At 35.9% G+C, this 22,269-nt stretch overlaps 1 protein-coding gene across 1 annotated transcript in view; it reads right to left on the reverse strand.

Annotated features, from left to right (window-relative positions):
- Window positions 1-21,993, reverse strand: part of LOC129276537 (activated CDC42 kinase 1-like) — a 33,426-nt gene extending 11,433 nt beyond the window's left edge. The window contains exons 1-5 of the mRNA XM_064109104.1: window positions 20,835-21,993; window positions 19,041-19,193; window positions 15,026-15,211; window positions 9,472-9,563; window positions 480-606 (exon numbers count right to left, since the gene is read on the reverse strand). Of these exons, the coding sequence (XP_063965174.1) occupies window positions 480-606; window positions 9,472-9,563; window positions 15,026-15,211; window positions 19,041-19,193; window positions 20,835-21,092 (816 nt within the window). The 5' untranslated portion in view covers window positions 21,093-21,993. The remainder of the gene's footprint in view (window positions 1-479; window positions 607-9,471; window positions 9,564-15,025; window positions 15,212-19,040; window positions 19,194-20,834) is intronic.
- Between the last annotated feature and the right edge of the window lie 276 nt (window positions 21,994-22,269).

The raw sequence follows: 22,269 nt of genomic DNA on the forward strand, positions 1-22,269 counted from the left end.
TTCTATACATGTAGACTATAATAAACAACTGTTGCTGTAATGCAATCTAAATTTGTTAAAGACATGTTTAATGGAACCTTAATGAATAATTAAAAAAATAATAATAATGGCACTTACAGACCTAACAACCTACTAGAAAATAGGGATGATTTTGCTTGGAATAGGAGACAGAGTTTGCTAGAAGAGTGTGTCGTAAAATTTAAAAGAAAATTTAGAGAAAATTATATAGATTCACGAGCTGAAAATGGTCAAAGATCAGATTCTTTACTCCCAAATCGCAGGGTTCATAGCAGGCATTTTTTTATTTTCAGGAGCTACATTTTGAAACCTACTGCCTTCACCTCTTAATCTGCAACATTCGATAAATTTTAACATTGCAGTAAACAGGAATTTTCGGGAGTCTTTTTAGCATTTGGGGGCAAAATTGCCTCAGGCCTCCCCCCTGGACCCGCTCATAGTCCTAAATATGTATCACTTACCTGAGCGCCATTGTATCCAAGCCAGGGCTCTTCTCCAAAGCTGAACATCTCCCATAACGTAACACCATACATCCACATATCACTCGCGTGGGAGAACTGCTTTGTTTTTAAACTTTCTGGTGCACACCTAGAAATTATATAAAAACAAGCATGATTGATACACGTACACAAAAATAATTATTGAAAGAAACTATGGAGTAATGGAAGTGGGCAGAGCAAATTAGTAAGTATCTCCATCAAAATTCACATTTTTTCAATCACATTGTTTTGTATTTGTGCAGAGGTGTATCCCGCCACAAGCTTCTGCTTTATCGAAGAATTTTGTTAAGCCTTCTTCTCTAATTCTCTTAATAAATCTGTTATATATTAATATAATTTTATGAGAAATGATATTGTATAATTTATATCAAAATGGAAAAAAAGAAATGCTTATTTGAATGAAAAAAATTCCTATTTGATATAATCTTTTAAAAACGATATAACCATATTTTTATCTATTTATTTTAATTATAACTTTTTGATGGGGGGGGAGGGTTTGTGTTGAAATATACAAAGAAAAGAAAAAAGAATCTGGAGTATGTATTTTAAGACTACATTCTTACACATTGTCGTGGGTTTCCCTTGATACTATTATACTGGTCCTAAGCATATTTTGTATATGTTTATTTTTAATGATTATTAGAGTAAAAATCATATTTAAATTTTCACTGAGAAATCTGAAATACCAAAAAAATACATTGGTTGGCAGAACTGCATGGGTTCCCAAGAGAATAGTCTAGCTCAAGTGACAGGCCTGCTTATGGTTTAATACACAATCCCAAGTACTCTCTTTCACACTACCACATTGTGTAAAAATGAAATTTTGGCAAACCAGAGTTTATCACAATTTATTTCACACATATTTTGGCAAACCTGAGATTGTGGTTACTGAATGTACAGTAGGTTCTGCCAACAAAACAACACAACACAGCCAAGCATTATCTCTAGAAGTGACTTGAAGAAATTTCAAGTAATACACTTGTCAAAATGTCTTTGAATTAAAATTGAAGGCTCTTGTCATGATTAATGGAAAGGGGGGGGGGGTGCTATTTCTTTTAATTTGAGGGCTACTTGTTTATGCATCAAGCAGTTTCGATGTGATACTATTTCTCATTTAATACGTTTAAAACTGATTTTCTAGACTCTGGAATAGTGGTACATGTACATGTGTAACATGTAGATCTTTGGGCAACTTTAGCCAAGAGTCGCCCCCAAAACCATTACATTTTTTGAATTTTACTAGGGGGCTTTGGGCTGTCACAAGGGTGATATCGCCCGGGGGGGGGGGGGGGGCACTCACATATATTGGTGTACGGGGATGTGCCGCTTTGATGACCCCCTTTTTCAGACCTAAAAAAATTGTCAGTTCTCTAGATACTCCGAATGACAAAAGTTCAGTTTCAGAAGCTGTCCAGCCCCGCTCGCAAGACCCCCGTTACGAGACATCTCAGTTCCCCAGCCCTGCCAAAATTGTCAAGCGCAAGCACCGCATGCGAGAGATGCACATACGGCTTTGCAACTCCCTTAGTCCCTACATATAACTAGTAGCCGCTAGCTCCATGCATAGCCAGCGCATGCACAGCGCTATACCTAGTGCCGTGATCCCGTTCCGTAGACCCTGTTTTTCACACACCGCAGTATATATTTAGTTCCCAAGACCCTGTACTTTACCCTTTTAGGCAGTTCTTTAAACCCCCATTTCAGACTACCGTGAGGCAAACCCCCATTAAAAAATAATTTGAGTGCCCCTCCCCCCCCCAGGATATCGCCCGTTGCCCTCATGTATATTTAACGCTGATGTACACAGAAGCTACATGTAAAATGTAAAAGAACTTATATCAGCATGAAAAGAAAGATGGTTTTTAAAAATAATGGACTCCTAAAAACTATTATGAAGACAAAAATGTCCTAAAACTAATTAATGATTATTGCAGCCCACTACAGACAATTCATAATTTCATATGTTTTACACTCAGCACTTATGATGGCTGGATACGAGTTGCACATTTTGTACCGTAGATAACATCTCATGTTATGCACTAATGACATACAATCTTTCTTGTTCAACATTCACCCTGCACGACATGTTGATAAGGCTTACATTTCCTGAACAAACTGCAATATCTGATGGTAAAGTGCATGACATCATTGTTTGTCTATTTCCATTTGATTGCAGTTTCCTTTCAACAAAACAATTTTCAGTGTTTTTAATTTTTCATGTTTCCCATTTTAAAGCAGATGAGTCATCAGACAGTACACACATATATGTACATGTAGATGTTGAGGACAGGATGGGGGGAGGAGGAGGGGGGGGGGGTTGCTCGACCTCATAATGTCAAGCCAGAACCAAAATAAAGTGAAGCTGTTCCCTGTTTAAATTATCCAACAGTGGTGACATTTGCGGATATCTATTCTAGAATACATTTGGCACGGTGAAGCAAAGTTTTATTTAACCTACATGTACTGTAGTCCCTTATAAGTTATGAAAATGATTTCCCATAAAATAAACCTCGCATAAAATTAACAGGGATGTTCCAATAAATTCAAAACTTGTTCTTGACATACATGTATTTTCTATCAATCATTCACAATTTCACATGCCACACTTTCAATAACTTTGACCAGAAATATGGTGTTATCAATTTTATAATCTATACTTTTTATGACATGGCACGTGTAAGGACCATTACTTATGCAATATATGTATTTTTTCAATAACTTAACAATACTTCATAATTTTTGTACTACAGTAGCCTATATAAAAATGTATGCTACATATAACCTGTACATATGCTAGTTTCTGGGAATTTTCAAACCACATTTTTAAAAGACAACCATAATAAATCACTTTCTGATATACAAAGTACAATACATTTACATAATTTACAATGTGAAAGAAAAATAACTTATAATAATTTCCAGTCTTGATGCAAAGTTACATAACACAGCTCGCGACACTGGCACTGGTCCGACGGTCCCAGACCGGTCAAAATTGCTGTCGGGCCAGTAACTTTTCAGAAAAAGCCAGATTTACTGACCAGTCCGACTTGACCAGTAAGATTATATCTAACTGATACAAAATATATTTTCTTCTCTTTTGTAAATTATAAAAATGGCTCTGGCGTCTCAAAAAATGGCTTTATGAATTATGTTGTGTGTGTGTACTGTTTGTTTATTTGTTTTTTTATTTTTATTTTTTTTTGGGGGGTAACAATACGCAATAAAAGACAGCAAAATAAACTCAACACTTTCTTTAATATATTTTCCTTTATTTTTTGGGACCAGTAAATTTTAGGTTCGGTCCAGTAAAAAATGAAAAAAAAACTGGGTATGTACTGGTCCGACAGGATCAGGTTGGACCAGTAAAAAAGAGGGTTAGTGTGGAGACCTGCATAACAATTACTCATGCACAAAAAATACACTGAATAATGTTCCAAGTATTAAAAAGATTGCTACATAAAAAGTTTAGTGTGCACAGCAGATTTTACAGGACAGTACAGAATAGCTGAGATCTTTTGACCGAGTGCTAAAGCAAATTTGGTATTAAAAAGCAAAAAATATCACTACTCATGTACACCTTATGAATTTATAGAGCATCTATTAAAAATATCCTTTTCCTCACCAGTTTCTCTCATCCTGCAGCTTTCACAGAAATCATCTTTACCTTTAATACATGTATGATGTCCATTTCAAGTATGATTAATATACCACTAGTAATACTATCCAATGTAATTGGAAGCAGGAAGGATGCAGATAAGTGCTTCCTTTTGCCAGTTTTAATGAAATATTCAGAACTATGTCAAGGAAACTACAGGTCCATTTGTAACATTTCTGGACAGTTCACAGCACTGCTGTGCTGTGGAGCGTTGTGGCCCAGTGGATTAGTCTTCGGACTTTGAAACAGAGGGTCGTGGGTTGGAATCCCAGCCATGGCGTAATTTCCTTCGGCAAGAAATTTATCCACATTGTGCTGCACTCGACCCAGGTGAGGTGAATGGGTACCCGGTAGGATTTATTCCTTGAACGCTTTAGGTTTAGCGCCTATATGGCCGCTTAGATACGGCCGGGGTAATAATGATATACCAAGTATATTTCAGCGCCTTGAGCACATAATCAATGTGGATTTGGCGCTTTATAAATACTCTATATTATTATTATTATCTCACTTTCTCTCAAAATTTAGGGGGGGGGGGGCATCATAAAGCTAGTCAGGACCTTACTCATGAATTTACCAAAGGCAGGGATATATGAAGTGCCAAAATGTGGGTTTACAGTTTAGCATGACTTTAATACTGCAAAATGTTTATTTGATGGCAAATTCAAGGAATAGATTTTTTTCATTGAAGTATGATGGGGGGACCTAAAGCTACGCACTTTGTTTACAAACGATAAAAAATATGCCAATTTTAATATTTGAACCAATCATCTTTTACTAATTTGTGATATTATTCTAAAGGTCCTGAACAACAAAGAAACATCACAAAACTCACATATACGAAAATCCCGCCGTGTTTTCCGAACACCTCTTGATCTCGCCGCCCGATGTAGAAGGGGTCCTAAAGCTACGCACTCGATTTATCATGCAAAAAAAATAGTATTTCCTGTGCCTCAATTTTTAAAATATGCTCATATTAATAGGATAATATGAAATTAAATCGAATATAACTCCAAAATTCCAAAGAGTTGTGGGTTTTCTCTGCATTTAGAGATTTACTGCAGACTATGTAGAAAAAATTGAATAGGAATCGTTCGTCACACTGCAGTCACAGTTCCACACACAGAGTGCGCATTTGCCATTAAAGGTATTGTTTAACTTTGTGAGCAGCCGATTTAAAAAATTCTCAAACCAAGATGAAACATGTGTACAAGTGCATGTATTAGAACTAATAAACCCTGAAAACAACCATTATTGAGAATGAAAAGCTAAAACTACAAGGCAAACCCCGATTTTGTAAATAGGCAACAGGCGTCTTATAGACGCCTAAATAGTACACATAAGTGTATGGGATGAAATTAAGATGGTGTTTTCGGTCACTTTATATTTCAATTTTTGAAGCACTAAATAATTATTTCGAACGCAATTTTTTTCTGGGCTTCATTTTTGTAACATATCACAGACACAGGTGACAAGTGTGACCTTCTAGCTCAGATTTTTTAAAAGTAAATCCAATGTTAACCAATCACTTTAAAAACTGCACGCGCGATGTGTGGTGCTTAGCTTTAGGACCCCCTACCATACATTTAAATATTAAATATAATTTCCACTGAATATGTGCATCAACAATGATACATGTTTACTTTTCAATTTTCAGTAATGTGAAAAAAATCTAGAAACACATGGCTTATCATATTCCAGTTTTATCATTGGCCCCCTCCCCCCCCCCCCAAACATGCGTCGACATAAAGCAACATCAGATCAGAGAGGTCATGCCCTGTAACTAGTGTGTCGCTATGAAAGATGTAACTTAGACTAGCCCTTTGAATGCTATTCAGGGTGGATAGGCCCTTTAATATAAAGTTTATCAGAAGGTTGAATTGTACATACTACATGTAGATTCGACCGGCCCTGCAAAAGCTATGCCAGGGTGGACATTCCTTATCCACAGGTTTGCAGAGGACTAAATTCTAGATTAGACTGACCCTTCAAAAGCTAAGTCAGGGTGGACGTTCCCTTTAACCTACAGGTTTGCATACGGTTACGTTTTTGTTTGGACTTTAGACCAGCCCTTTAAATGCTATGTCAGGGTGGACACAAGAAATGCCCTATAACCTATAAAAGATTTGAAGAGTGCTAACTTTTACATGTAGGTGAGACCAACGGACCCTTTAAATGCTACGTCGGGTGGACAACGGACATGCCCTATAATCTACAGGGTTTCAGAGGGCAAAGGTTTACAGGTAGGATAGATTGGCCCTTTCAATGCTATGTCAGAGTGGAGAATGGACATGCCCTATATAATCTACAGGTTTGCAGAGGGCTTCTAAAGTTTTGGGTTAGAATGGCCATCTAAAATGCATGTCAGGTTGGATAGGCCTTTTAATATACAGGTTTGCAGAGGGCTAATTTTAAAGATTAGACTGGTCCTTTGAAAGATACATCAGGGTGGACATGCCCTTTAATCTCCGAGAGTATAGATGGAGAGCTAAGATTTGGGCGACTGATCATGGGATTGGGACAACAGCTGTAGGATATATCAAGCAAAGCAAGCCAGACTGATTGCTACTCCAATCTAAAATGTTACTCTCCCCTTCTAACGACCCCTCTGATTGACAATCGATAGGTTCACATAGGCTCCCGTGATATTTTGATTTTTTGAATATCTTGGGGGTCTTTCACAAAGATTTACATGTAAGTGAGACTTATAGGAGTTGCCAATCGATTGCAAGTTAATTTTGGTTAAAAAAATCAATCAAAAATCTACAAGTAATTATTGCGAATTTGCACTAAATTGCTGGGGCCCGTAATCGTAAGTCTATGGAAATCCATCAGTGTCATAAATTTTTCTACAGGAAATTTGCACAATGTCATTGTAAACGAAGCACATTGAATTTAATAAAGAAAACAGTTAATGCATGAATATACATCATAGCTAGAAAATATTTTGAACTAATACGCATAACACTTGTTGACGTTGCTGGCCGTCCATAGTTGCGATTGATCGGGTCAATCACAACTCTTTGTAAGACAGGTTCCTGGTCTACTCCTTGCAACAAGCCATAAAAATCAATTTGCTCTAGTTACAATTGATATAGCACATGTAAATTTCCATTAGAAAATTTGCAATCGATCGCAAATACTTTATTGCAACACCCCCTTAGAGTCATGCTGAAAGCCATTGCACACGTTGATATTCAATGTGTAATCTGATTGATGGCTACAAAGAAGTATGCATCCTGTGCACATGATCTGACCATTATACACCGCACACACATGTGAAATTTAAGTGCAACTCTAAGGGTGTGTTTATGCTTCCATTGCGAGGACAGAATCAGCGTTTTCAAACGTCGATTCAAAATGCCGATCATAAACGTGGTTCTGGGAGTGCTGTTTATGCTTAACTTTTCAGAGGCGAAATCACGATCTCCAGCTGGCTTCGCATCGTAATTTTCATTGAGCAGGAAAGCGAGGTCAAATTGGGCGCGCCTTTTTTCGAAAGTTTTTTTTTTTAGTATTGTTATTATGTGGAGATAACATACGACCATATGGAGCAATGCGACTGTATTTGCGCGCGGATTTTCATCTCACCGGAAGCATGTACCAAATGACGTCATTTAAACATGTTTACGATCGTGGTTCTGTTTATACTTCCCCAGAAAGCCTGATTCTGGTCAAACGACGTTTACAAACGCATCTTTTTGTGAGTTTACGATCGGCGTTTTGAAACGTCGTTTAAATGAAAGTAAGCATGGACGCAACCGTGTTTTGGACTAATCACGTATGGAAACGCTGATTCTGGCCTGAAAAGTTGAAGCATAAACACGGCCTAAGTCACACTTGCAACTTTGTGATACACTCCCCTGATCGGGTAATGAGGGGGGGGGGGGGGGGTGCTGATAAATAATAAATCTTTTGTACGATAAGTTTTACTTTAAGACCAATAAGAACGCATCAACTTTTACTATTGTCATGAATGCATTTAGAAAACAACTCAAGAGAATCAGTTAAAGTTGAAACTCATTTCACGTTAAGATATATTTATGAATTTTATTTTCAGATTGGGTCCACCAAAGGTAATGGGGAAATTAAGAACCATTGTGTAATTAGTCTGTATCACCAGGACCCTGTCTTACAAAATTTGAAATTAATCCGACAATCACAACTATGGACGGCCAGCAACGTCAAGATCTATTATGCATGTTTGTACAAATATTTTCTAACTATGATGTATATTCATGCATTAATTTTTGTCTTGAAAATTCACTGTGCTTCTCTGTGCTAAAAGGACAGTGTGCAAATTTCCTGTAGAAAAAAATGATGCCACTGATGGATTCTTTGTAAGAGACAGGGCTGAAATTGACTCAAGTGAAGTCACATGTAACACAGACAGAATATACATGTATAACATATATTAATGTCCTCATTGTAAATTGCAAAAGAAGAAAAACACAACTTTCTATGCTTAGAGCTGAACCCTAATCTCACGTTGTGTCATGTGAACATACCTACATGTATGCTACAACTTGCTACAATATTACAAAGCCATAATTGTGAATACATTAATACATTTTCCTGATGCATGTACAGAATAGTCATGTGACTACTTGGGGCACAAGTGGGTGGATAGTTTTGTCGGAAAAACTAAAAATGGAAAGTGGGAGGCACAGACACTGTCAGAGTCACTTTTGTTGCCTGAATTACACATTTCAAAACAATGAACTTGTCTTTACGTTGTGTGATATACAAGAAAATGTTCGTATACATGTACATCAGAATCAAATCCTATGGCCTCTACTCTGAACTCAGGTTTAATTTAAACCCTGGTCTTACATGTAAGTTGAGATTTAACTATAGATAGCAAATGGGACACAGATCTTTAACAGTACAAGTTCAGTTTTTCAGCTTATTTGACTCTCATATGATTCATAAATGTCAGGAAATAGTAAACAGAATTGTTTTCTTCACCATTAAGCATGAGGAAAGAGCAAAAGAAACAAGCGATGTAAACAAATTTTTGATATTTTTCGCTTTCCACAATTAAGAACCAAGTCAGACTACGGTCTAGGTTAAACCAGATTTCAAAATACAGGCATATATGTACATTTCATTCAAAATCACATCATTTGGGGATTTTCTTTATCTTTCAAATAGTACATCAACCTCGAGTCAAAATTCTGCCATTTGTGTTTACCTGAACCCAAATGTGGAAAATATATTTTCATTTTCACATACATGTATATTTTATCAAAAGTGATTTTGAAAGTATTTTGAATTTTTAATTATGATTGTACTTACCATGCATAAGGTACTTGGTTGTGTTCTGTCATGATGTAATAGTTGGTCGCTGATGGGAGCGCCCTCATAAGTCCAAAGTCACCTATCTTCACCTGAAAGATTAATAAGAAAAAAATGAAGGCAATATGTACATCTATATTATATTGATGGCAAAATAATAAGTTGTCTAATTGTACATGTATATGAAAAGGACATAACCAATAATGATCAAAACTTCAAGCAGAACTTGTCTAAAAAAAAAGCAAATTAAAACAATGGTTTCTATAGTTGAAATCAATACTGGTGACAAAGTCTGCTTTGATAGATTTGATGCCAGTTTATCACAAAATCACAATAAGTTAAAAGGAAATAATTGATTAAAAAATAATATATTCAATATTGCTGAATAAAATGGGAAATGTACATCAACAATATCTGAGTCAGCATATACCACATAATTACTTGTTTCTTGAATTTAAAATCAGTTTGAATGACAACATAAATCCTGTCCATGAAAAACATTAACATTGTTAAACAAGAAATAAGGCATTTTCCTTCCATACAAAATAATTAAATGACTGTAATCACTGTATGAATCCATGATCACCCAAATGTTTTTCTTACAATCAATCTCTACCTTTAAAAATGCTTTATAAATAGTTCTAGTACTTCCAGTTTCTAAATATATGATATTAATTGATAAAGGAAATGAATCGGATGTCTGCATGCATGTGCTGTTCTGCACATTTGGCAAGATACTGAAAACAGAACAAAACACAATCAGGTCTGCATAACATTGTTTAGTTGTTAAAAAGACAATTAATGACTTGAAGAGTGCTTTAATACAATACTCAAATGCTTCCTGCACCTTTATGAGACTGATTCTTAAAGGAAACCAAAATACAAGGAGAAAATCTATCTTATCAGAAAGAATAAAATGAGAGGAGCAATCTAAAACCTGTTCTATCAAAATCAGTCATAGAATAAGCCAGTTATAGAAGTTTGAAAATTCTTGCTGTACTTTCTATGGGGATCCTCAAATTGGCAAACATGCTTCAAAATGGCTGATTTTGTGGACAACTCTCTATATGTATTTGTTTAATACACAAATTTTTAGATTTTCCTCATTATCTTTTAAATAGCATCTTGCCTCCTACTGAGCACAACATATGTCATGGGAAAATATAATTCACACCACATATATGTCAAAGTCAGGAGGAGATAATGTGAAATATGTAAAATAAAGGGGAAAATCTGATAATCTGTGTACAAAACAAATGGAGAGTTGTCCACCAAATCAGCCATTTTGAAGCATGTTTGCCAATTTGAGGATGCCCATAGAAAGTACAACAAGACTTTTTAAACGTTCATAACCGATTTTTGTTTTAAATTGTTCCTCTCATTTTACTCTTTCCAATAATAAGATTGATTCTCTTCTTGGGTTTTGGTTTCCTTTAATTTAATTCAATAGCCTTTCTTCTTGTAATATACATGTAATCTTGTCTTGTATGCAAGTAATGATTATGGGGGGGGGGGCGAATCCATGATTTTCTAAAAGGGTGTAATTTCTGTTCTGAAAAGAGAGGATCTCGACTTCAGAATGAAGATGATTTAAATATCCCAAAAAAAAGTTGACAAGCAAAAAAAAAAGGGGGGGGGTCTTTAATTATGTATGCCTGACATTTTCACTACAATTCTTTTTATGGCTCTCAAGGGTCTAAGAGGGGGGGGGGGGCATAGGCCTAATATGTTTCACAACATATTAGTTTCATTACATATATTGTACATGTCAGGTTTCACTACTGTACATGTAGTTCATGTGAGATTCTTCACTCTTAAATTGGGTTTAGGAAATTCATGTATCATTTAGCCCAGAAACAGGATTTAAATAGAAACCACACTTATGTCAATGATAACCACAACGATAACCACACATGCACTTTGTATACTGCATGTCCTGGGGTCATAATAAAATATCAGAACTTCCACTGATACTGAAAACTCTGTAATTATACAGTATGTAACATGCTTTATGTACATTAAAAGATTGACTTTTATTTTCAATTCTAATTGATGCAGAAACTGAATTCTTTTATTCACAGTACGATTGTGTGGTTGATGAATCACAATAAACAAATATCAAAGTTATCTCATTTGAAGTTTCAGTTTTGATATTATTATCTAGTTTGTGGGTGCATTTTGGGGTTTGTTTCAAATGGGTTCCTACAATGCAAATTGAATTGAGTTTCAGCTTTTGAACAATTTACATTTGGCATATGGAGTAATGGTCAGCAGTAACTAGCTGTACTATCCATGTAAATTGTGCAAGTCTTTATAATTATAAAGAACATCATGCTACATCATGTATGTTATGCAAATAGAGCTATATTTCATTGTTTACAAGTACTTATGTAATTATGAATATCAATTTATCATCCATCATCATCATCTTCATTGTTGTTGTTGTCATTGCTCTTGTTATACATTATTATTATTATTATTATCACCATTATCTTTATCATTATTGTTATCATTATTTATCATATCATCATCATCATCATCATCATCATCATTTTTATTATCATTATTATTCTTTTTGTCCTTATTATCAAATATTATTTTATATCACACAAAAATCCACCAATCTATTCTCCCATACAGAATAACTCTAGTACTGCAAGCTATGATAAAAATAAAAAATCATAGCATTCATATACCTTTTATACATGTATGATACAATGTTGGCTTACAATACATTGATTTGATAAATTGATATGAAATTCATTACTTTAATAGCGAAAGACCTTCACAATATTTGGTGTTTCCCTTTAAGTTGGCATTGGGTAGTTTTTGACAGGAAAGCTTTTCTGAATGACTAATGGACTATGATTGGATAAACTCCAATCACGTATGACCTGTACTACTCCAGATAAGCCATCATTGTAATGGTTAAAAAAAGGGGGGGGGGGCTGCATGTTCATATTACAAACAGAACTCACCACAGTTACACAGTACATGTATGTACATGATAGAACTACATGTACATGTATACAAGAAGAAATAACCACTGAATATGGCAGACATGATTTCAAAAATTATGTAATATGAGGGGTTATAAAATAATACGTCAATATAAAATGCCACCTAAAAAACAAAGAGTGAAGGGCAATTCACGCACAACAGGACCATACAAAACATGTATGTATTAAAGAAATCTGCCTTTGTTTTGAATAGGCCCCCACACAGTGTCCCAAGTATACAATAATATAGGCTAAAAAACATAATGAGAATGACACTGTGGCACATTATCCATTAATTAACGCAATTCCCCCTCTGGCAGTCTCGCCTGCATTACGCGATTCAATATTCAAGATTTCAAGATTCAAGATTTATTTGTTCCATTTGATAAAAAGATACAATTCATACATACAAATTTACAAATTTACAAGATTTACATATACATACAAATTTACAAGATTTACATTTGAATACAATACAATTTATACAAACACAGAAATTGTATTGATTTCACATATACAGCAAAAATCAAATGGAAATGGGTCACTGCAAAAGTTCAAAAAGGGACTTGAACTTGTCAAGGCTGTGTCCCAAACTGGAATTAAACATTGTTGTAATGGATAGTTTAAGGTAAATAATTATAAAAAAACAATACAAAAATAAGGAATTTTACAAAATAAACATAAAGTGAAGTGAAGAGGGAGTGAAAAGTTGAATTATTATCGTATTAAAAAGTATATAAATAGGGATTAGGTATGTGTTAACTTTAACATGTGTTAACTTTAACAGTCAGCAGTGCTGACTTTGCAAATAACTATAAAACAATTATTCACAAAAAACACCATTCATACAATATGCTCCTACGATCATTGACCCTAAATGAAATTAGACCTTGATCAAGCGGCCTACGACTTGTGCAAGATGAGCAACGATAATGGATAACCCCTATGTCCACATTTCATCAAAGTTATTTCTATATCCATAAACTTTCAAAGTTATGATTGCCATTCAACAATTCTCGCTACCCCAAATAGCGATTTCGCCGAGATCCGGGAAAATCCCTGTAACGCGCATTGCATTATGGGATAGCTTTTCGGTATTACAACTTCCTGTTCGGAAGTCCAATGCACTGTTTTGCCATACAGATCAACAGTGCCGTCATGCACAACAACACAACGTCGCTTTCGCTTGGAAAGTTCGTGATCACAACCCTCTCTTTCACGATACAGTTTAACGGCCTTTTCTGCTAAAGTCACTAATTCTGCCCGACGCTTTCCATTGCACGGTATTCATCTGTCAGTTAAAATTTTTTTAAGTTCCAAAACTGATTTTTATCCATTTTGTGGTCGACGAAAAATTGAACGAAATGAATGCTGTATATATTTAGCGTCTAGTTGAATACGATCGTGATGTCAGGCCGGTCGCTAAATGCAAAATTTTAAGATATTCATTTTTTGTTTGATTTTTTTATAACCAAATAAAAACATGAATAAAAATTATTTTTACGTGAAATATATGTTTTATTTTTATTTATGATTCAAATGGAATCAAAACTGACCAAATGTAATAAAAAGTATTATACTCTGTACATATTACGCTGATTGGCATTGATTTCAGCGTGGTGGAAAACTCAGTATCGCGAACCTCGCGCGAGCATGACTCTAAACCGGAAGTGGTGATGACGACCCGACGGAGTGAAAATTATCTCGTCTCGCGCATTATGAGATTTTTGTTCCTATTTGGGGTAGCGAGAATTACCTACAACATGGCCGGAGTTCATTGACCCTAAATGACCTTTGACTTGGTCATGTGACCTGAAATTTGCAAAGGATGTTCAGTGATACCCTTATGTCCAAGTTTTATGAACTAGCTCCATAAACATTGAAAGTTATGATGGAAATTCTATAAATACCCCCAACATGCCCTAAGTTCATTGACCCTAAATGACCCTTGACCTTGGTCATGTGACCTGAAACTCGGGCAGGATGTTCAGTAATACATCATTACCTTTAGTTTCATAAACTAGGTCCATACACTTTTCAAGTTATGATATTTCAAAAACTTAACCTTGGTTAAGATTTCAGTGTTGACAACGCCACCGCCGCCATCGGAAAAGCGGCCCCTATAGTCTCGCTCTGCTATGCAGGCGAGACAAAAGTTACTTTTGAAAAGCTGTGCATGAAAAATGAGTATTTAAATAGGCAGGTCTCTATAGCCCTTGTAAAGCCACTGTATATGCAGATGTACAAATTGTGAGGCACTGGGCACTGATCAGTGAGTCTCTGTCTAGTGACAAAATGTAACAGTAATTTGGGGAAAACCCAGCTCGATATCAATTCAGGCCTATGAAAGTGAGAGTAGAAATAGAATAAGGCTCATAATAATGATGCCATCGAACTCACAAATCGGAACCCAAAACTCGTTAAATATGTCTAACATTCTTATTCCACTTTTACATACAATTACAGATATGTTTTTACACCGGTCACCGGGGTACTAGATTGCCCACACACAAAGAATGCACTTTTTCCACTCCCTGGGGAGTATTCTAACTTACCTTTTGCATAGAAGCTAATAGTATATTCCTAGCTGCTAGATCTCTGTGTATGAACCTCTTGTACTCTAAGAAACTCATCCCGGATGCTATTTGTAGCGCAAAGTCACTGAGGGTGGTGATGAGGAATTTAGAGGGCTCCTCACGTAATCTGTCTACCAACGCACCAAGTGGGGCTAACTCTGTCACCTGAAATATGGCAGAACAAAAATAAATTTTCATTTATTTATTCATTTAGTTACTTCCATAATATATATGTACAGATACCAACAAAAATGAAAAAAAATGAAAAGTTGATTAAAACAATACAAACACAACATCAAAAGATACATTGTTGACATATTAATAATATAATTAAGAAATACAATCAAAACAAAAATGGAAGAAGGTACATAGGATTAGGGTTGATAAATTAGCTGCACCCAAAATGCACTGAAATCATGATAACGTACCGGTTTTGAAATAGATCGAAAATGACTGCTCGGACCATGAAGAGAACTGATGCAGTTTGATATTTTTTCATTTCAAATCTTATCATTGGAATTCATGTGGGTGAATCTGCCCAAGTCTCATTTCTTGGGGACACAGATATCTGCTTGACAATGGTGAAATTTGACTTTAATGATAATCCATGGAACACCCATTTTGCATATATATTCTGGGGGTACTTTACAAAGACTCAAGTAGAGTCGCACTTCTATGCCTTGTTGCATGCGGTATAAAAGGCTTGACGCATTGATCAGATCGTGCCATGAGGACGCACACTACTGCGTATTGATCAATAAGATTGCGCAATCCATAACATGTACGTGTCGGCATTTAAGTGCGACTCTAAGTCATACTTAAATCTTTGTGACACAACCCTCTGGTCTCCATATCATGCTGTAAGTTTACAGATTATCTGCCTTTTTTTATTCCCATCCATAAAGAGAGACTTGTCCCCCAAATATTACTAATCAAACTACCGGTATATATTAACCGCAGACCTGCCATCTTTCCTTCAGGACGGAAGCTATCAAACATTTTGCCCTCTGCCCTCACTTCCCTTTACAATCCATATCCAAGCTTGCTACTTGGCTCGTTCAATTGTTTTGGCAAACGAAAGTAGACTTTATTAGTAAATATTGACTTAATAATGAATGTAATGAGGGTTTTTTTTTAAGTGTACATGTAGTGTCTGCTGTGAAAGAGAGAGAAACACTAAACAGAAACAAATCTACAAAATTTTAAACAAATTTGAAATAAGAGTTTATAAGCACGTAAATATTTAGTTCACTATTAAAAGCTACGAACATCCCCCCTCCCCCCTGGTTAGCAATGTGACAAAGATGTTTAATGTCACACATGAACAGCCTCCCTATTCAGTTTTGGACAAATTTGTAGCTAACTTGATGCCCCAGTTTCATTCTCCTTTAAGGGTATTTAATTGATTGAGGAGTCTCTTTCACAAAGCATGTTATCACAAACATGTACTGTTACAAGTTACTAACATCATGGCATTACGGCATTTGATTGGATAAAAGCAAGTATGTCACCAAAATTCAGAATTTAAGGCATTTTTACATGAAGTGTTCGTAACAGGTTTTCTGATTTGGGAAAAGGGATCCCATCAAACTTTTTTACTACTTCAGACTTTTATTCAATTTATACTTCGGGCAAGCAGGATTGTTATGTGATGTGTACTACAGTATGCTTTGAGGAATTGGACTGTGTACAAACACATGTAATTGTATGACAGTAGTCCAAACTCGCATATGTACAATTTATTGTATACATCCAATATTCACCTGGACTAATCTTAAACTATTAAAGGTTAAGTCCACCCAAAAAACTGTTGATTTGAATCGATAGAGAAAAATCAAACAAGCATAACGCTGAAAATTTCATCAAAATTGGATGTAAAATAAGAAATTTATTACATAAAGCTTTGCTTATTTTCACAAAACAGTTATATTGATAACTCAGTGGTATGCAAATGAGTGTCAATGATGTCCCTCACTCTCCATTTCTATTCTTTTTTTTTAATTATACAATATTTCAATTTTTTTACAGATTTGACAATAAGGACCAACCTGACTTTACCATAAACCAAGGCTCGACATTAGCGGTGGCCCGGTGGCCCGGGGCCACCAGAAATTCACCTCGGGCAACCATTATTGAAAAAATATTAAGTTTTGGTGGCCCGAATCGGGCAACCAATAATTTTCAGAATAGCGCAATTTTTCTCCCCATTTTGCACGCATTTATCAACTTTCTACAGTTCAAATTGCAAGCCAGTTCGTCATGCGCCCTTTTTGTTGATCTACACACAAACACACACACAAAATTGGCCTACCGCTATATCCAGCCGGCCGCGCCGGCCGGCTGGCGTGAGCTTTGCATGCTTCAAGCAGCTGTGAGTTAGCAGCCTATTCAGACTCAGGGAGCTGCAGCTAAGAAATCTTCCACAGAACTGTGAAAATCCAAGTCAAAGTCACATTTTACACCAATGAAAAGCCCTTCTACAGACCTTTTTGCCAAAATCTGGTGTATCCTGATTATTTTCAAGCATTTAAAAGAGGAATCATGACCTCTCTTTTGACTCAAAAAGACCGATTTCCAAATGAAAATAATGCACATAAAAACACATAGGTGAGTACATCACAGTCCCACGTGTGCATTTGTATGTATGTTGTTACTTGGTTTCTTTCGAAGCTGTGCCTTTTCCGGTCTTTTCTAGCCAAAAATAAACAGACAGTTACTTTCTTTCTTGTTTATAAATGACTTCTTAAACAACTCTTGAGAAAGTAAATACTTTGGGAAGGCATTTCATTAATATGAAATGTGAATTTTTCCAACATTTTGGCAAATATAGGGAAGGAATTTTCTCACACTTTTTTTTTGCCGTTTTATTATTTTCTTTCATTTTTTTGACAGTGGTTAAAAAACCATTTATACCCATTTATTAATTTTCAATGTTTTCTTTATATTTTTCGGGCCACCAAACTTTAATATCGGGCCACCAAAAAAAATTATTTGAAGGTTTTGGTGGCCCGAACGGGCCACCACCAAAAAAAGTTAATGTGGAGCCTTGCATAAACTGTTAAAATAATGGTAATTAATGAGAAAATTTTGATTTTTCATATTTCATGTAAAAATAAAATACAAAAGAAATAGTGAGTGGGTAATGTCATCAGTCTGCTCATTTGTATATTGACCAGGATGTGCATATAACTGTTCTGTGAAATTAAGCGAAACTTTTCGATGTCAAAATTTCCTTATTTCACGTCCGATTTTGATGAAATCTTCAGTGTTAATCTTGTTGGAATTTCTCCTTTTATTCAAATCAACATTTTGTTGGGGTGGACTTGTCCTTTAATTGGCCATGATTTGTTTTTCTTTAGATTATTCAACCATTTCACCTTAATAAAAGTTTTCAGACTCTGTGAATTAATTCAAAACAATCTCTATTGCTACAGATATGGAAAGATTACCAAACCACCAGAAGAAATGTCAAACATGCACAGTACCAGTACTAGAAAATGAATGAATGAATCAATCAATTAAACAAATAATCAATTAATGTGAAAGGATTCACAAACATAATGTACATCATACTTAATACCAACATTCATTTTCAAGTTCGATGGTCAATTATACAAGTACATGTATTCTCTTATTTGGCCAAAGGACATAGCCACATCTACAAATGTACATAGGCCTATATTGGCCTATATCCGGTGTTGGCCTTGGTGTTGGTGTTGAAATTTGGATTACTTCCCCTAGCTCCAAAACTTATTCAGAGTTTGTAAAACTGATCCAAATCACATTATTGACATCTCAACAACTTGTGCGTGACTTTTCGGGACCATCTTCATTTCACGTTTGGTGTTATAATCCTGTGAAAATTGACTGTGAAAACACCAACACCAAAAGGTCAACACCATACTTGAAATCACCCACTATCATTTTGTATGTACGATCAAGATCGGACAGGAATTATCCTCATTTTTTTAAAGGAGAAAGAGTAAGAACTCACCATTTTGAGAGGGGTGGAGAGGACAACCCCGTAGAGACGGACGAGATGAGGGTGATCCAGGAGGTGCATGGTGTTCACTTCTTTGACAAAGTCTTCAAAAAATCCAGGTTGGTTGACCATCTCGCTCCGTAAACATTTCACAGCGACCTCAACCTGGAGAAAAAAGACAAAATATCAGATGAATCTAATATCATATCTATTTCATACTGATTGATTTAATTTTTCCATTATAATTATAAATGCAGACATATAAACATAAAATCAAAATTCAATATTCAAATCAAATTTCAAGTACAATGGGTGCTATTCTAAACAATTTTTTAAAAATTATAATCCCGCGAAAAAAATATTAAATGAGGAAATGAGGACAATAGGAAAATATAATGAATTTAAAAAAAGTAAAGGCCCAGATTTTTATAGCAGGGTGGTCTAAAATTCTAGTATAGACTAGGGTTTAACCGAGTTTAACTATCACAATACCACTAAATGAGAGTAATGACACAACCCATTGTAAACATATTTGGAGTTAAAGTTGGTAGGAGACATTTTATATTGATTTGAATAATGACTGATTGCTTACAGCTAACTAAATAATCAAAATCAAATTTGAAATGACTCAAATACATGTACATTATGTACTGGCATTCGGAAGATTGCTTACAGCTAATTAAATAACCAAAATCAAATTTGAAATGACTCAAATACATGTATGTACTGGCATTAGGAAGATTTCAGTGTATCTAATTTTATTTCATTCACTTAATTTTCTTCAACCACTGACCTACATGTACATTTACATGATATTATACTTAATGTTTATGTTTGCTTTTACTGTACATGTAATTAGAAATTACAGCAGCTGTAGGCGGTGCTGCACCATCCCGAGTTTGCTCAATCTCGAGATTTTAGCCCGATCAGCCCTCTTCGCGATTAATCTCGAGATTCAAGAAACCCCGTCTGCACCATCCCACGAGGAGCTATATCTGCTCGAGCGAGGCAACAAGCCCGATATTCCAGGCATGCGCACTTTCGGATCTTGGAGTTTCAACGACCCGCGCTTTTGAATAACTTCCCGCGATATATATGCAAGCAATGAACTCCTTTCACTAGTACTTTCGCCGAATTCAACCGGTGTTATGCAACAATCCTTTCAGCTCAGCGAGTGAAGAAGTGATGTATTCTTCGTGAAATATGATGGCGGAGTAGGAGGCAACGACAGAGAGAGAGAGAGAGAGAGGGAGAAGGAGGAAAGAAATGCTATTTGCTCACATTTTGCGAAGGAATAAGACAACACTGCTGTCAGTGTTGTTATTGAATATGACCATCGTCGATGCGATGAGCGCCTCCCCCTTCGGTCTGGTCTCTCCCGGGGTCTCTCCCAAAATCCATTCACTGGTGGGGACACCATCGTTGCTTATGAACGCTATTCGCATGTATAAAGTTGACTTTCGCACGTGTTTATGTTTTGACCAAGAAGGAAGTGGAACGCGAATTGCATTATGGACTGACGTCATGAATAAATTACCCCGAGTCCAATCTCGAGTGCGTCTGCACCGACGAATTAGCGGGATAATTCGTAAAATAGCGCGCTATTTTGCAAATAAACCCGAGTTGACTTGGGATTGCAATCTCGAGATTAATCCTACGAACTAGCGCGATAATTGCGTCTGCACCGCCAACTATCTCGAGATTTTTCAGATCGGGATAATTTGCCGGATCAGAAATAGCGCGCTAATTTGAAACTTCGGGATGGTGCAGACGGCCCTTGTGTGAACAGGGCAAACATGTACTCACTTTCTTCCCCCTGGGAGTCTTCCAGTCCCCCCTTCGTACCACCCCAAATGATCCATTGCCTAGCTTCTCATGAAGGGTTAGTTCAGACTCGCTAATAAGACACGTTAGAGATTCCATGTTTTGCCGTGCTCCCAGCATGGTGCTTTGAAGTGGCGGCTGGGTTGCTGACTGGCCTGCGTTGGTGGATCGCGAACGGTTTGCTGTGCCGTCTGATTTGCTTAAATTCAGCATCTGAAGTAAAAAAAAAAAAAAAATCATTCAAAATAATGTCATGTTATATTTCTGAAAATTGACAAAATAAATAAATAATCATCACAAAATATACACCAAATATACACCAACATGTATGGCCCGAGTTGAAATTTCGAAGCGTTGAGATTTGTCTACAGCACTTGCGCTGTAATTTGCATCGAACAATGAGAGTCAAGGAAGACTAAAGAGAGATTTGTCCCCCAAAAATTAATATTCAAACTAGTTACAGGTACACTACCAGTGCAACTCTTTAAATCACTATTACATGCACCTGTTAAAACCAGAGAACAAGATATTCGGTCCACTGAATCTATTGTTCTCTGGTTTTAACGGATAAAAGTGATTCAAAGAATTCTGACTGTAACTTTGCCTGAAGTCTTAAGGCCACAGAAACCTGTCCAATTACGAGCAATCGCAACTGGTTTGTTGAGCCATCTGATTTGCTTAAATTCAGTGCTGTTGTAAGAAAAATAAGCAAAAAAAACCCCCAAAACTACAATCTATTCTAATTTGACAATGTTTTTTTTTAAATTTCAACTCTAACCAGCGCGCGACACTGGCACTGGTCTGACGGTCCCAGACCAGTAAAAATTGCTGTTGGGCCTGTACCTTTTCAGAAATACCCAGATTTACTGGTCCCACATGACCAGTAAAAATATATCAAACTGATACAAATGATCTTTTCTCCTCTTTTGTAAATTATAAAAATGGCTCTCCAAAATTGAAAAATTGCTCTCATGAATTATGTTGTGAGTGTGTACTGTTTATTTGTATTTGGGGGGATAACATCAATAAACGACAGCATAATAATTTGTAATGTTTTTATCAATTTTGGGGGACCAATAAACTTTAAGTTTAGACTGGTCAGTAAAAAGTTGAAAATCTGAGTATCTACTGGTCCGACATGAATAGGTTGGACCAGTAGAAAAAAAGTGTTAGTGTGGAGCCCTGCTCTAACACAAAAATAAAAAATACATATTTATCGACTAGACCATGTGCTAAGATATTCAAGCATTGTAACTTGTCTACGATACATGTAACCATTTACAATGTAAACTGTGCAATGTACCGGTAAATTTGTGTTTTAAGAGTTACGTGTGCCAAGAAGACAAAGAGAAAGAAAATATTGTTACAATGATACAATCATACTTTCTCTCCAGGTGAATATATCATGAATGATTCA

This window comes from Lytechinus pictus, chromosome 14 (assembly GCF_037042905.1).
Source record: "Lytechinus pictus isolate F3 Inbred chromosome 14, Lp3.0, whole genome shotgun sequence".
Taxonomy (NCBI): Eukaryota; Metazoa; Echinodermata; class Echinoidea; order Temnopleuroida; family Toxopneustidae; genus Lytechinus; species Lytechinus pictus.